The 18,107-nt window shown below is 39.6% G+C and overlaps 1 protein-coding gene across 5 annotated transcripts in view; it reads right to left on the reverse strand.

The window, feature by feature from the left end:
* The window catches only part of NFATC3 (nuclear factor of activated T cells 3), a 116,437-nt gene that overhangs the window by 9,846 nt on the left and 88,484 nt on the right, over positions 1–18,107 (reverse strand). For 3 of the 5 annotated variants that reach the window (XM_036114968.2, XM_078062573.1, XM_078062571.1), the window contains one exon: positions 16,807–17,814. In XM_036114968.2, coding sequence (XP_035970861.1) covers positions 16,807–17,814 — 1,008 coding nt within the window. Of the gene's footprint in view, positions 1–603; positions 708–16,806; positions 17,815–18,107 lie in introns of all 5 variants that reach the window. The other 2 variants (XM_036114969.2, XM_078062572.1) reach the window with 1 other exon arrangement.

Here is an 18,107-nt window from a genome sequence, read left to right on the forward strand (position 1 = left end):
TATGTTCCTGGTGGGCTGGTGAGGTAGAGAGGCCTAAGGCCCAGCCCCTCCCTCACACAGACTTCATTTCTATGGATTCTTTCTAAATGGAATCCCAGAAGAACTATCAGGAGTGCAAACGGGGGCCCACAAGGCAGGCTCATGATCCAGGTTGCCTCTGGCAAATAGATAAAATTTCCTGCTTTATTTCCGTTTCATACTGCCTCACATCAAAACTTAGGGTACATGACCAGAAATCAGTAGGCTTATACACCTGATTGGTAACCAGGTTTACTCAGGACCCAACCCATAGTATCCTTTTTTTTTCCCCAAGCCATAGAATTCTTATAGATGGGCTTCTCTGCTTTAATAAATTCAGTTAAACACTTGCCTTCTATTCAAACCCAGATTAAATTTATAAGCACTAGTGTAAGAACCTGAATGTGGTTAGATTTAAAAAGCAGAGTCTTGTAGTCAAAGTGCAGCTCCAAAGATAATGAGTGGACCTATCAAGAAGATTGCCCATGTATACCCCCGTCCTCTGTAGCACATGCAAATCCAGCCACTGCATGCAAATACCAGACTTGAGTATAAAAACAATGACACATTTCAATCAACACTCACCCTCTAGATTCTCCAGAAAGGAGCTGGACATGAGAGCTCACTGTGATTAGGCCATTTCTCTGCTGAACCTGATGGCTGGTGTTCCAAGTCAGACATAAACTGGTCTGTGTCAAAGAAGACAACATCACTACTGAATGGAACAAACCAGAGAGTAACTTAAATCTACTACATGCCCAGCCTGTTTTTTCTATAATCAAGAGGAATTTAACCGTCCTTTATCTGTCAATCACTACATAAAATGGCTCCCCACATTTTATTAAATAATATGAATACTGGAGTCCAGAGAGTTTAGGTAATGGCTAATTTATTTCCTAAAATTAAAAGGGCAATAATTTTAAAAAGTCACGATGATTTCAGCAATTTTATTTTTATTTACTTATTTTTTTAAAGTAAACTCGACCCCCAATGTGGGGCTTGAACTCATGACCCCACGATCAAGAGTCACATGCTCTACCAACTGAGCCAGCCAGGCACCCTGGGGTCAGCAATTTTATATGACAGATTTAGTTTCAAACAAAATAGTTTTTATTAGATCGGATCTATTAGTAGTTCCCAAATACTTGTCTACGGCTATATCAGAATTATCTCGGCACTTAAGAAAAATAGTAACTCCTGGGTTCTACTTCAAACCACAGAATCAAAATGCCTGAAGGGTAGGAGCCCAGAAAAAGATATGCACAGGTAAATTTGAGGGTCGTGGAGGAATATTTTTTAAAGCCCACATTTTTTTTTTTTTTAAGATTTTATTTATTTGTCAGAGACTGAGAGAGAACACAAGCACGGGGAGCGGCAGAGACAGAAGCAGGCTCCTCACTGAGCAAGGAGCCCAATGTGGGACTTTATCCCAGGATCCTGGGATCATGACCTGAACCGAAGGCAGACGCTTAACTGACTGAGCCACTCAGGCATCCCTAAAGCCCACATTTATTAGCAGGTTATGAAATCAATCCAGCAAGTTGAGAACAGCATCTTTTTAAGAAGAGATAAACAAAACAGAAGATAGCAGGTTGCATTTTCTTTAATAAAGGTTAAGAATTTGCCTCTGAGACCTTCATGTTAGTTGTATATACATTTTTGTTTGTTAAGTACTAAGTCATGCTATAAAACTTCTTATTGTAGGAAGCTATCAAAAATGTTTGAAAGTCACTGTATTCAAGAGTCACCATTGGTCAGTTTTGTGATAACGGATGACACACTCAGACACCTAGTTAGAGAGCCCAAACATAACGATGCAAAGCCTCCTTTGGCCTATAAGGAATTATTTTTGGCCATTGCTTATTCAACCTCAAAGAAAAGGACCTAACTTTTTAGATTCTAGAAGAATGCTTATTTTATCTTAGCACAGAAGACTCTGTATATAGTCTCTGTGAACAATAATTAATGCCCTTGTCTTAGGCTGATAAAGGAGGTAAAACAAAGGAGGAACAAATCTGTGCAAAATGCAGCCTCAATAAGGGGTCAAAACAAAACAAAACACAAAAGCCAGAAATCCTTTGTGCTTACAGGCAAAATTTTTCTGCCTTAAGCTTCTTTATTACTAAATTTGAGATCACTCACCAAGTTCTCAAAGAGGATTTAAGGATTACAGTGTATGTGAAGTATTTTAGAGACTGAATATACTAGTCAAAAGTCTTTCTGAGGATGCCCAATCTCCAAAACAGAACACTCCAAAACAGACATGAGGATATAGACCATGTGATTCTAGATACATCAGCACATAAATAAGAAGAAAGAAGCCCAGGAACAAAGCTAAGAGGCCAGCAGACCCTAGTGACTTTTGAGTTAATTTATACAATGGTAATTTCATATGGTGCTTATGGAAATGTGCAGTCCTCAAGACATCTTTCTAGTTCCTTGAAACACTGTTGACAGCTTCAAAAAAGACCTGATTCATTTATTCCTATCACAAAAACTGTGACAAAACATTTGAAGAATTAACACCAATTCTTTCTTTCTTTTTCGTTTCTTTTCTTTCCTTCCTTAAGATTTATTTATTTGAGAGAGAAAGCAGGAACATGTGGGGTGGGGGAGTGGCAGAGGGAGAGAGAATTTGAAGCTGACTCCCATCGGAGACCCATGCAGGGCCTATCACAACCCTGAGATCAAGACCTGAGCTGAGATCAAGTCAGAAGCTTAATCAACTGAGCCACCTAAGCGCCCCAATACCAATCCTTTCTTAAATTCTTTGAAAAGATTAAAGAGGAGGGAATATTTCTTAACTCATTCTAAGGCCAGCATTATTGATACCAAAGCCAGACAAAGACACTACAAGAAAAGAAAACTACACAATATCCCCTGTGAATATAGATGCAAAAATCCTCAACAAATACTAGCAAACTAAATTCTGCAGTATACTAAAAGTATGTATCATGGCCAAGTGAGATTTATTCCCAGAATGCAAAGATGGCTCAGCATATGAAAAGCAATGAATGTAATTTACTACACATTATTAGAATGAAGGATAAAACACTACACAATTATCTCTATTGATGCAGAAGAAGCATGGGACAAAATTCAATTCACTTTCATAAATACCCAATAAACTAGGAATAGAAGGAAATTTCCTTAACATGATAAAGGCCATATATGAAAAACCCACATCATACTCAATGGTGAAAGACTGAAAGCTTTCCCTCTAAGATCAAAAACATGACAAGGATGTCCACTCTTGCCACTTCAATTCAACATGGTCCTAGAATTTATAACAAAGCAATTAGGCTAAGGAGATAAAAGGCATCCAAATTGTAAAGGAAGAGATAAAATTATCTCTGTTCATAAATGATCTTATACACAGAAAGCTTGAAAGAACTGACATACAAAAAATGTTAGCACTAATAAATTAAGTCAGCAGTTATAAGATATCAACACACAGGGGTGCCTAGGTGGCTGGGTTGGTTGAGCATCTGACTCTTGGTTTCTGCTCAGGTTGTGATCTCGGGGTCATGGGATGGAGCCTGGCATCAAGCTCTGTGCTCAGTGTGGAGTGTGCTTGTCCCCCCCCCCCTCAAATAAATAAAATCTTAAAAAAAAAAAATCAACACACAGTATTCAGTTGTATTCCTTTTTTTTTTTAAAGGATTTATTTATTTGAGAGAGAAAGAGAGAATAAGAGGGAGGGGCAGAGGGAGAGAGAGAGTCCGACACAGATTCTGTGATGAGCACAGAACCTGATGTGGGGCTCGATCCCACGAACCTGATATCACCAACTGAGCTAAAACCAGGAGTCCAACGCCTAACTGAATGCGTCACCCAGGTGCCCCCAGTTGTATTCTATATATGTTCAATGAACAACCCAAGAAGGAAATTTAAAAATCAACACCATTTACAATAGCATCAAAAAGAATAAAATATTTAGGAATTAGCCAAGGAAGCATAAGATTTGGACACTGAAAACTAAACATTGTTGAAAGAAATTAACGTTTCTAAATAAATGGAAAACATCTCATGTTCATGGATTGGGACACTTAATATTGTTAAGATGGTAATACTATCCAAAGCAATGTAGAGATTCAATGCAATTCCTAGCAAAATCCCAACAGCATTTTTACTGAAATAGAAAAACCAATCCTGAAATTCATATGGAATCTCAAAAGACCATGAAGAGCCAGAAACAGTTTTGAAAACAAGAACAAAGACAGAAGAGTCACATTTCCCAAATTCAAAACTTACTACAAAGTTACAGTAATCAAAACAGTGTGATACTGGCATAGGGACAGACACACAGACCAAAGGACCCGAACAGAGAGCCCAAAAACAAACCCTCACAATATATGGCCAATTCACTTTCAAACAAGGGTTCTAAGACCATTACATGGGGGAAAAGGCAGTCTTTTTAACAAACAGTACAGGGAAAGCTGGATATCCACATGCAAAAGAATGGAAGCTGGACTCCCACTTCACACCACATACAAAGTTAACTCAAAATGGATTAGAGACTTAAACAAAAGAGCTAATTTTTTTTTAAGATTTTATTTATTTGATAAAGAGAGAGAGAGAGCACAAGTAGGTAGAGCGGCAGGCAGAGGGAGAGGAGAAGCAGGCTCCCCACTGAGCAGAGAGCCCGATGCGGGGCTCGATCCCAGGACCCTGGAATCATAACCTGAGCCGAAGGCAGACATTTAACTGACTGAGCCACCCAGGCTGGACCGCCAAAAGAGCTAAAATTGTAAAACTTTTTTTAAGAAAGATTTTATTTCTTGTCACAGAGAGAGAGAGAGAGAGAGAAAGGGAGAGAGCACACAAGCAGGGAGACAGGCAGAGGGAGAAGCAGGCTCCCCGTCAAGGAAGAAGCCTGATGTGGGACGATCCCAGGACCCTGGGATCATGACCTGAGCTGAAGGCAGATGCTTAACCGACTGAGCCACCCAGGCGTCCTTACAACTCTTAGAAGAAGAAAACATAGGCCAAATCTTCATGACCTTGGATTAGGGAATGATTTAAATATAACACTAAAAGCACAGGCAAGACCTGACAGACACTTGTAAATCCCTCTTAAAATTTTTAAAATCTGCAACACAAAATCTGTTCCTTTTATCTCAGTTTTAACAAATTAAATATTTACAGATCCTGAGATATGTTTGTGGAAAGGAAAGCAAAATTTCCCCAACTGTCCAAGCTGCCTCTCTACTTGACCAAGCTGCTTTCTTTAGCCACCTAATCAATAAACACAGACATTTCTGGTTTATACAGACAAGGCAAAGACCTGGTGGGCAGATGAAAATAAAGGCTTTGGAACCCTAGTTTCATCACTTACAATACTGGTGACCCAAGGGAAGTCATTTAATTTGTGTGAATCTGTTTATTTCTTTACTCAAAGAAGGTAGAGTCTCCTGAAATGTATGTGCAGGCATGCACTCTGCAACACTGTAGAGAAATGCCATTATTACTTAAATTGATAAAGGCTGGACAATTAACTGATCACTTACTGCCCTCATCTAGTGTCACGGCTTTATTTATTATTTATTTATTTATTTAGATTTTATTTATTTATTTGAGAGAGACAGAGATAGCAACAGAGAAAGCAACAGAGAGCACAAGTGGGGAGGAGAGGGAGATGCAGGCTCCCCGCTGAGCAGGGAGCCTGATGCGGGGCTCGATCCCAGGACCCTGGGATCATGACCTGAGCCAAAGACAGAGGCTTAACTGACTGAGCCACCCAGGCGCCCCTGTCCTGGCTTTAAATAGCATATGCATGCCAACAACTCTCAAATGTCTATCTTCAGTCTATAACTCACTTCCAAACTCTAGACTCATTCATCCAAATGACTACTTGATATCTTTACCTGAATGTTCAACAAATATCTTAAACGCAACACATGCAAAACTGAACACCTGACCTTTCTCCAAAACCTACTCCATCCATAACCTTCCCCATCTTAGCCGATGGCAACTCCATCTTTCTAGTTTCTCAGGAAAGAAACCAAAAAACATTGGTGCCAATTTTAACTTCTTTCTCTCACACCTTACATGGAATCTGTCAGGAAATGCTATTGGCTCTACCTTTAAAATACATCCCAAATCAGGAGCGCCTGGGTGGCTCAGTCGTTAAGCATCTGCCTTCGGCTCAGGTCATGATCCCAGGGTCCTGGGATCGAGCCCCACATGGAGCTCCCTGCTCCGCGGGAAGCCTGCTTCTCTCCCTCTCCCACTCACCCTGCTTGTGTTCCCTCTCTCGCTGTATCTCTCTCTGTCAAATAAATAAATAAAATCTTAAAAAAATAAAAATAAAAAAAATAAAATAAAATAAAATACATCCCAAATCAGACCATTTCAAAGCTCCTATACTGCTACCACCTAGTCTAAATCATTTCTGGCCTGGGTTACTATAATAGCATCTTACCTGGTCTCCCGGTTTCTGCCCTTGCTTCCCTACCGTCCTTTTTCTAACCAAGAGCCAGAGCAGCCCAGCTAAAACCTACATCAGATCATGACTCATCTGATCAAAACCTTACAAGGGCTATAAGATTCTACATAGCAGTTCTTAAAGTATGATCAGGGACATGAGGATTTTTTCCGGAGAACTTTTAAGAGTGTCTGCAATTGTCATAACAACAATAATCCTAAAATGTTTTTTGCCTTTGTCACTATCATTCTCTCATGAATCTACAGGGGAGTTTTCCAGTGGATCTACATGGTACGTGATGACTTCACTGCTGTACTGGAATGTGTGCCTGTGTCTTCTGGTTTTTAAAAGCTCTGTTTTAGCTTCTAATACAATAAATACTGATAGATATAAGCCAGATTGGTAATCCTCTATAACTCTTCAGATTATAAAGGAGTCTTGAAACCAAAAAGTTTGAGAACTGTTGCCCTACATGTTATGGTTTGCTGTTACCTCCTTGATGCCACCTCCTACTACTTTCCCCCTAGATCCCTCTTGTTCCAGCCACACTGGCCTCACTGCCTTTCCTCTTTAATAAAACCAGGCATGCTTCCACCTTAGGGTCTTTCCTCTGGCTGTCACTTTTGCCTGGAATACTCTTCCCACAGGTATTCACACTGATAACTTCCTCATCTTCAAGTTTTTGATCAAATGTTTCCTCATCAATAAGGCTTACTTTTAGATTGTTCTGATTGCTCTACTCAAAACTGCAATTTTCTCCCCACTTTACCCTTCACAACACTCCAAATATTCTTTACCTTGCTTGCTCTTTTTCTGTTTTCATAGCACTCCCAACATATTTTATAATTTACTTAATTACTGTGTCTATTGTTTATTGTCTGTCTCTTCCCACTAGAATGCAAGCACTGTGATGGTAAGGATCTGTTTTATTCACTGAGGTCCTATAATAATAGTACTTAGCATATAATAAGTACTTGATAAATGCTGTTTGAAAAAACAAATGAATACAGTTTAATTCATAATGTGGGCAAACAATAGTTAAATTAATGTAATCAACTTATAAACTTTATGTATGCAACAATTCATATTCTATAAATCGGTGTTAAACTGTAAAAATCACTGATCACATTATAAAGAAGCTGCCAACAAAATTATGTGTTGTTTCACTCACACTACTGAATTTCTAATGCAAGGTTAAAGATTTAAAATTAAACATCTCCTATTGTGACAAAGTCCAGAGAGAGATCCAAATATACAGGGAAGTTAAGTATTAGATAAAGTTGGCATTTTAAATCAAATGGAAAAACAATTGTTTAATAAATAATGTTTGGACAACTAGGTAACCATCTGAAAAAAAGTAATACTGGATCAATTCCTCATACATTCCACCAAAATAAATTCCTGATCAATTAAAGATTTAAAAAATCACAGAAGCTATGAAAGGCAAAACAGATGATTCAGAAGTTACATAAATGTAGGGGCGCCTAGATAGCTCAGTCGGTCAGGCATCCAACTCTTGGTTTCGGGTCAGGTCGTGATCTTGGGGTCGGATTGAGCCCCGTGCTGGGTCTGTTCTCAGCGGGGAGTCTGCTTGGGACTCTCTCTCTCCCTGCCCTGCTTACATGCATTCTCTTTCTCTCTCTCTCTAAAATAAATTAATAAATCTTAAAAAAATAAGTTATATAAATGCAAAAAAAATTCTTCATGGAAAGAATTCATGTTACATTGGGGAAAATTTTTGTTAACTCACAGCTCAATGAGCTAAGGAACTTAACACATAAAGGGCTTTTATATTCTATAAATCAATAAGAAAGGATCAATAATCTAATAGAAAAGTAAATAAATACCAACAGAGATGACTGATTTGCGACAAAGATTTTCTCTTAAGCATGTAAAAAGGTACACAACTTTACTCTTAAGTGAAATGTAAACTAAAATTATACTGAGAAGCTATTTTCCACTTATTCCACTGGCAAATAAGAAGTTTGACAGCAGAATGTGTTGGGGAAGGTATGAGAGAAATAGATACCCTATCACAATGCCAGTGGCAATGTAAATTGGTATAATTTTTATGAAAGACATCTGGCAATCTTTCTCAAAATAGTGGTCTAGCAATCTCACTTCTAGGCATTTATATATACATACATACACGGGTGTCTATAAAAAGAAAGGAAATCACATTTGTACAAAGTTATTTATTGTACTTATTAAACAGATAAAGGTACAGCTATATCATGGAATATTTTATGGATTATTCTATTAAAAATATCTTCCAATTAAGTTTTTATGTTACAGTACTGAAAAATTTCCAAGACTGAATATGTGGGAAAAGCAAAATGCATAACAGTATATATACTATACTAGTAAAAATAAGGAAAAAATGTACACAGTTGCTTATAAATGTATAAAATACCCTTGAGGTGACAGCCAAGAACCTGGTAATTCCAACTGTCGGTACAGAGGACAATTATGTACCTAGGAGGGAGAATTTTCACTATGTACTGTTTTGTACCTTTAGCATTTTTTTTTAAAGATTTTATTTATTTGACAGAGACACAGTGAGAGAGGGAACACAAGCAGGGGGAGTGGGAGAGGGAGAAGCAGGCTTCCCGCGGAGCAGGGAGCCCGATGCGGGGCTCGATCCCAGGACCCTGGGATCATGACCTGAGCCGAAGGCAGACGCTTAACGACTGAGCCACCCAGGCGCCCTACCTTTAGCATTTTTAACACATGAATGTGTGACTTTTCCAAAAACCAATGTTTATCTTTAGAAACACAAATATAATCAAATTTTAAATTTCCCATTCTACATAAAACCATTTACGGATGCTTTTAAATACACAATATGATGATAAGGGACTTAATTTGTTTCAATTCTTGTATATGTAAAGCTAGAATGTCTGTACCCATCACTTTCAACCATACCCTATCTTCCACCAGAACTTAAGAGTTTGATACTCTTCCTCCTGCCCAGACAGACAGTAATGGTAGGTAATGTCAAAAAAAAAAAAAAAAAAGTCAGACATCTTCAAACAGAAAAGAATTGTTTGAGTATACTCAATCTACGATTTATCAAAAGCTAAGATCCATGGCTAGAGGTAACCTTGTCACACAAAGCCAGACAATTACCAATTACCACGAAACCATAAAAGCTGAACTGGTGAGCCTAAAATTATGTATCTCTCACTTAAAATATTTTTGTCTTTGTGAATGATCCACCTCCAAAGGAACTCAAAAACAAGATATAAATTTTTAAAATTGAATACATCTTTAGACACTGGCTTTGTACCTTATGCATGGCAGACACAAGACAGTTACTATGTTTATTATGTTTACAGAGGTGAGATTATATAAAGTAATCAATTATAGCTATTTCAGAAACCACTAAACATTGGAGACAATCTAAATTTCAGGCAGACTCGATTCAAATGCCAGTCCCAATGTTTACGGCCATATGACACTGGCAAAGTAGTTAAGTTTTTTGAGCCACACCTCCAAAAAATAAAACTAATAATTCACTTTCCACAGATTGTTGGGAAGAACTAATGAGCTACTGCTATACTAGCAAAATGGCTAGCACAGAGCTCAGAAAGTGCTTTATTATCAAGAATAGTAACCATTATTCATTATTTTTAAATATACTTCTTAAAGTGAACTTCTTTTGAAGACTTCTGATATGCTAGGATATATATGCCAGTTATTTAGTGGTAGCCTCTCTTGAGTTTTTCTTAGTTTATGTATAAATTTCACTATCAAGTTGACTCAAAAATTTTTGTTCGAATGGAGTACAATTAATTTGTGTCTGGGAGATACGCAGACACACTTGATATAATAAAAGATTCTTTCAAATGCTTACAGTTCCTTCACTGGATTTGAAAATTAAACTTTCTTATCATATACCCAAGAGTCGCTATGTCAAAGTCCTGAATCTCCATCATGGTCTGTTCTGCATGAACTACTATCCAAAGCCTATGTGGGCATTATTTATGGGAATTTCCTGCCTCTGGAGTTATTCTCATAAATATGTTTGATGCTGGACATGACATGTATGCTTCCCAGAAGAGGATTCATGAGCTACCCAAAGTCCCAGTTAAAGGAGAAAGTTCAATACTATCTGCTTTCCTCTATTTTTTTACCCCAAAGTCATTAAATACCTCAGTTGTGACCCATTCTCACCACTGGCTATACATGGCTTTATTTCATTTTATTTAAATATAATAAACACCAGTGAAACTAATACCCAACAGGTAGAATAAAACACAATCTCTGCTCCTCCACACCAGCCTCCTACTTTCCCCATCCTCAATCTTTCATTTTATCACTCCCTTGCTACTTCAAAGTAGGCACTTCTGCTTGTTACTTATATGCAGAACGCAGCGTCTGAGGTCATGTCTAGAGTCCCTGTTTACAGTCGAATTAGTAATTGCCCTACATTCAGGATCAGCATGTTACTGCACAGAGCCTGCAAGTGGCCGTGTCAGTTTTCACCACAGCAGCAGGCCAGGCTATATTTAACATGTACCCTCTTCTCTACTGAAAGGCTGCAGCTGCAGCTCTGTTAGTTTGTGAACAAAAGAGGACAAGTGGGAATTGAGGGATTCTAATGGAAAGCTGTAACTGGATTCAGCTCAGTCACAAATTAAATGGGCATATATTTAACGGTCAAAGGCAGTCTAGTTTAACAATACTATAATCTTAATTAAAATGCTTAAAACACAGCTGTGACAATTTCTATATTTCTGTACCGTTTTAATGTGTATCGTTTGGTCCAAACTGGGACATACACACTATAATGCACAGGAAATTTTAGGAAAAATTGCAGCTCCAGGAATACAAATTGTAACACAAGTAAAAACTCATTGATAATTTTAGAGATGTAGACAGCACATTTAAAAAAAATTTTTTTTTAAAGATTTTATTAGTTATTTGACAGAGAGAGACACAGAGAGAGCTGGAACACAAGCAGGGGGAGTGGGAGAGGGAGAAGCAGGCTTCCCTTCCCGCTGAGCAGAGAGCCCCATGCGGGGCTCGATCCCAGGACCCTGGGATCATGACCTGAGCCGAAGGCAGACGCTTAACGACCGAGCCACCCAGACGCCCCAGACAGCACACTTTTTAAGCAGGGATGTAGTGGTACATCTAGGTAACAAAGAAAAAAGAAGTAGCAAAAGAATTTTGAACAATGCCCTAATTGGATGAATAAGTAGTATTATAGCCTTTCAGGAGGACTTCCTTTTTTTTTTTTTTAAGTAGAGAGAGAGTGAGAGACCACAAGCACGAGCAGGGCGGAGGGGCAGAGGGAGAAGCAGGCTCCTTCCTGAGGGAGCCGGATGCGGGGCTCAATCCCAGGATCCTGAGCCAAAGGCAGACCCTTAACTGACTGAGCCACCCAGGCGACCCCCAAGAGGACTTCTTAAAAGAAATCATCACTTGGTAAAAATCAGTATTCTGCTGTTGTTATTCCCCTAAAGAATATGCCTTGGGGAGGGAGCCACACAACGCTGAAAAAGACTCTTCTGAGCTTGGAAGGTTAATATGAGGGGCCAAAATCGCCTCAGTGAAACTGAACAAGGATAATTATAAAGTTTAATGTTGGGTTTCAAAAACAACATACGCAAAAACCCAAGGGGTAGGGAGTGGGGAGAGAAAGGATGTGATTTAGCAGTCCTTATGACTCACTAAATCAACAGTAAAATGGAGCTAAGAAAATCCCCTGACCTCAGACTGTATTGATAAAATAAAGCCTTCTGAACAAGGAACGTAACAGTTCCAATCCACTCTAGCTGGCTATAGTGTGCTCCCTTCTACATACTGCACTCCAAAAAGGAACTAAAACACCAGGGTCAAGCAGAGGTTGGTGAGGGTGAGGGACAGGTGAAGTTGCTGGAGTGCTTTTAAGACTGGGAAAAAGATCAAGATTTCACAAATGTGAAGGGCTATTACATGAAGGATTAGATTTGTTCTGCATGATTCCAGAGGCATCAGAAACCACATAAAAAAAGGGCAGCTAGAACTCAAAAGACCCTGAGATGTTCCAAAGAAGGTGAAGAGGAAGACACACAGGAATATAGTATCATTAAGGATACCAGTGTATGTACTCCAGTGTGAAAGAGGAGGATGGACCAGAGAGCCTTTAAAACTTCATTATACTGAGAATCTGGGGCGCCTGGGTGGCTCAGTCAGTTAAGCATCTGCCTTCGGCTCAGGTCCTGATCCCAGGGTGCTGGGATCGAGTCCCATATCAAGCTCCCTGCTTAGCGAGGAGCCTACTTCTCCCTCTGCCTGCCGGTCCCCCTGGTGGTGCTATCTCTCTCTGACAAATAAATAAATAAAATCGTAAAAACAACAAAAAAACTTCTTTATACTGAGATTTATTTATTTATTTTTTAGAGAGAGAGAGAGTGACAGCAGGGAAAGAGGGGAAGAAGGGAAGCAGACTCCCCAATGAGCAGGAAGCCCAACGTGGGGTTTGATCTCACGACCCTGAGATCTGGACCTGCGCTGAAATCAACAGTCAGAAACTTAACTGACTGAGCCACCCAGGCGCCCCTGGGAATCTATAATCTTAAGATTGCCCTGGCAGCTCTCACAAACTGAGGCTCTACAGAGAAAATGGCAGTTTCTTTCAATATTCTGATTGCTCTACATCTGCAGTCTCATTCACAGACCAATGAGAAACATGATTACAGATACAGGAAAAATACCTAAAGCACTGAATTAGGAGCCAGGAGACTTGGATTTTAGTCTTTATATGCTGTTAACTGTGTGTTACCCTGGATCAAAACCGTAGGCTCTGTAAAACTTAGATTCTTTATCTATAAAATGAGGGAGTTGTTATTAGAAGTATTTCTAGGTCCACAAGTTTTCAATCTCTAAGCTGAGGTACACTAATATCTTCTCTATTAAATGTCACTGAATTTATAATAAAAAATTAAGGTGTTAATGTCCACATTTCTAAAAATAACAGTTAAGTAATAATTGAATGATTTCTGATTCCATCTATTTAAAAAACGGAAAATAAAAAGGTTATTTTATCTTTAATCTTTTAAAATCTTTAATGTGATTTTAATTTATTCTTATTTTTAAATTTACTTTTATTTTATTATTATTATTTTTAAAGATTTTATTTCTTTATTTGACAGAGAGAGAGCACAAGTAGGCAGAGTGGCAGGCAGAGGGAGAGGGAGAAGCAGGCTTCCCGCTGAGCAGGGATCCCGATGCCGGGCTCGATCCCAGGACGCCGGGATCATGACCTGAGCCGAAGGCAGACGCTTAATGACTGAGCCACCCAGGCACCCCGTATGTATATTTTAAAAAGCCTTTACTTATTTCAAATCTGTTTTGCATCAAAGTAGAAGTTTGCTCTCCAGCTGGTGTTCATCATTATCAAGCAGGCAGTAACACTAATGGCAACTGCGCATAAAGAGAACAGTAAGACACTTAGTATCAGAGCCCTCAAGGTACTCCCAATACAAGTGTGACAGATCAGAGACAGTTGTGAACACGTGTTCATGCAATGAAGTTCGGCACCCATGTTCCTTTAGGAATTAAAAATAAAAAGCTTGAGGGACCTTTTAGTGGAGAGTTCTAACTGCCATGGCCTGCTGTTGCTGGGAGGCAACTATAGTACTGCCAGAAAAAAGACCAGACTGAAAAGATGTGATTCTAGTCTCAGCCCTGCTACTTACCAGCTGTGTGACCTTCAGAAAGTCCAATTCTCTACATGATCACTATCTCAGAGACGGAAGATTAATAAGGATTAAAAGAAATAATGAATTGTAGGTGTTGCTTCAGTTTACATGTACACAGTTGAATCTTGAATAACATGGGTTTTGGGGCGCCTGGTTGGCTCAGTTGGTTGAGCATCTGACTCTTGGTTTGGGTTTGGGTTTAGGTCATAGCCCTGTGTCGGGCTCCACACTCAGTGGGGAGTCTGCCTGAAAGATTCTCTCCCTCTGCCTCATGCACGCTCTCTTTCTCTCGCAAATAAATCTTAAAACAACAACAACATGGGTTTCAATCAAAAGAATCCACTTACATGTGGATTTTTACAGCACAGTACTGTAAATGTATTTTCTCTTCTTTATGATTTTATTTTTATTATTTTTAAAAGATTTTATGTATTTATTTGTCAGAGAGAGAGAGAGAACAAGCAGGCAGAGCAGCAGGCAGTGGGAGAAGCAGGCTCCCCGCTGAGCAAGGAGCCCAATGTGGGGCTCGATACCAGGACCCTGGGATCATGATGTGAGCTGAAGGCAGACGCTTAACCAACTATGCCACCCAGGCATCCCAATTTTATTTTTTAAAAAGATTTTTATTTATTTATTTGAGAGAAAGAGAATGAGCTGGGGGAGGGGCAGAGGAAGAGGGAGAAGCAGACTCCCTGCTGAGCAAGGAGCCCAACTCTAGGTTCAATCCCAGGACCCTGAGATCATGACCTGAGCCGAAGGCAGACACTTAACCAAATGAGCCACCCAGGCGCCCCTTCCTTATGATTTTCTTAATAACATTTTATTTTCTCTAGCTTACTGTAAGAGTATAGTATAAAATATATATAACACACAAAATAGGGGCGCCTGGGTGGCTCAGTCGTTAAGCATCTGCCTTCGGCTCAGGTCATGATCTCAGGGTCCTGGGATCGAGCCCCAAATAGGGCTCCCTGCTCCACGGGAAGCCTGCTTCTCCCTCTCCCACTACCCATGCTTGTGTTCCCTCTCTCGCTGTGTCTCTCTCTGTCAAATAAATAAATAAAATCTTAAAAAAAAAAAACCCATACAAAATATATGTTAATTATGTTATCAGTGAGGCTTCCAATCAACAGTAGACTATTAGTAGTTAAGTTGTTGGAGAGTTGATAGCTATAAATGGATTTTTTTGACTGAGTGAAGGTGGGTGCCCCTAACCCCCAAAGTGTTCAAGGGCCAACTGTATCTTCTGTTTACACACAAATGACTTGGCACATCCCCTTATGGCTTTGAAAGCCATCTTTTACTATGCCATTTGCCCTCCAGCCACTGATAATCATGCTTTCCCAGACACAGCTCTGTTTCTGCTTATGTTGTCTGATTTGCCCTCTGATACTCATTTACTGAAAACATATACTCATCCTCTAAGACTTGGCTCAAATATCACCTCCGCAAGTAAGCTCTGCTGAATCCTTTTTTTTTTTAAGTAAGCTCTAGGTCCAGTGTGAAGCTCAAACTCATGACCCTGAGATCAAGAGTCCCATGCTCTACCGACTAAGCCAGCCAATTGCCCCATTGCTGAATCCTTCTTTTGCAATCTATCACAGCTCTCTGATGATCTAATATGCTTCTTTTAGACCCTGATTATAAGTGACTCAGACCCACTGCAGACCCGTCAGTCATATACTGATCTGGTGGAAGCCCTAGGAGTGGGGATGCCACATTTTATTTACCTTCCTTTCCCCGTATGCTTGGTGTTTGGGATTTAATACCAGCTCTGCAACTAAGCAGTAAATTCAGCTTCTCCAGATGGCTGACTTAAGAATTACTTTTCTATACAGAAAATACAGAATCAGAGAGAGAATTAAATTCTTCAGAATTTAGAAAATTCTTTAGAATTTTCATATTGAACAGTTACAGGTAGCTTTCACTAAATTCCTATTTAGACAAAATTTCACTACTATATAAACAATAAAGCCAAGAATAAAGTCGAAAATTATTGCCTGAAAATCCTATGTTGGGGAATTTTCAACCATTGAAATAACTAATATTCCAGAGTTTGTTAAAACAGAGGTCTATGTGCCAACTTGCAACATTTATATAAATAGCTTTTTATCCTGGTGCCAACATCTGTGCCAGCCACAGCCAACCAGTCTCGTCTTGTACCATCACCACTATCTGACTCAGCAAGCTGGCGGGGCCACAGAGGAACAGGTTCTTTACTGGTGCGAGTCTCCTCAAGGACAGGAACTCTTTCTAAACACATTCCTAGTATTCCCATCATCTAACTCTGTGCCTTTCAAATAGATGCCATTCAGCAATGTTTTCTGAATTCCATTCTCCAGACACTGAGATCTCACTATATATTTGGAAAGAAGAGATGCTCAATAAATCTCATGTCCTTAGTTCCATCACGAATGGGTAACAGGCTATCATTCAAGGTCTCACCCTTCGCAACAGGTATTAGTGGTACAACAGACTTTAAAGCATAGATTTTCACATCTACTCTCAAAGTCATATATTAACATATTTCTAGTGACAACAACTATTTAAAAAAAAAAAAAAGCCCAACCACATGCCATATGCCAATAAGCAATCCATGGTGACTTTTTTATGACTATCAGAGAAGGAAGTTCCCAGATCTTCACCGCTTCAAGAACATAAAGATGAACTTACCATCATCTAAAGTAATGTCCTGCAGACCAATTGTTGAAAAGTTAGGTTCCTGCTCTTCAGGTTCAGGCTTAATGTTCACAGTTGCCTCATCCGGTGGAAATGAAGCTGGATCACACAAATTGTGACATATTAAGGATGAAGGTGCAGAGAGACCTCCCTGGCCTGTATTTTGTGCTTGAGTTGTGTGCTGTCCAGAATGCATTCTGGTGGCTAGAGACGGTGATGAGGCAGTTCCTGAGCTAGGAGATTGGTAAGGCATAGACTGTAGCTGAGGAGATGGTGGCCCAGAAAGTGGTGAACTAGCCAGGGGATGAGAGACTGCTGGGGAAGTGGTTGTAGCAGACCCTGAATGTGAAGGACCATATGTAATGGGCTGTAACTGAGGGGAAGGCTGGCCTGTGACCTGGTCAGCCCCTGGAGAAGAAAGAGATCTTTGTCCTGTGTTTGAACAATGGAATCCCATTGACTGCAGGTGAGGCAGGGTCTGCACCGAATGAGGTGTGTGGGCTAAGAGATGTCCTGTTGGGCCTGAATTTGAAGAATGAAAAGGTATGGATGACGGTGGTTGACAGCCAAGATTTATTAAACTAGGAAGAGCTGCATCCTGTGGAAACAAAACCGGATCAAAATCTTGACTGGAGGCAGCATTAACTGGAAGACAAGTTGGTCCGTTGTACACAATATTAGTTTGCATAGGCTGATAGGAAGACCCCACAGGAGGTGTCGATGTGACTTGAAAAGGCTGGTGCATGACTGAAGAAGATATCATATGCTGTTCTTTACCAGCATTTTCATCCCTACACTGCAACTGTGGCAGGTGAGATGAAGTTACCATGGATGCATATGTTTGCTGGATGGGACAAACCAAGCTTCTCTGTGTCGACAGTACACTGTCATGTGGGTGTCCTGTGTCTGAGGAAGGCCTCTGGGTCTGGGCAGGATGAGGCACAGACAATGCTGGAACTGTAGACAAGTCAACCTCTTCTTTGTGTTCTTGCTTCATCAAAACTAAAAAGAAAATTATTAGAGCAAATATTATTACATAATATATACAATGATTATAAAGGGCCTTCATTCTAGGCTACATAACTTAGCATGCACCCAAGCCAGGGGTTAAAAATTCAAATGCCTTCAGAGAAGGCAAATAATATAAAATATGTGAAGTCAGCAAGCATAAGACAACAGGGAGTGGTTCTTGCTCTAAAAGTGTTCAAGTTAAAAAAAACAACAACACTGTACAGAACTCTATGAAGTGATGTGGAAAGATCTCTAATACGTTTCTAAGTAACAAAAAAAGTGAG

This window comes from Halichoerus grypus, chromosome 15 (genome assembly GCF_964656455.1).
Source record: "Halichoerus grypus chromosome 15, mHalGry1.hap1.1, whole genome shotgun sequence".
Lineage (NCBI taxonomy): Eukaryota > Metazoa > Chordata > Mammalia > Carnivora > Phocidae > Halichoerus > Halichoerus grypus.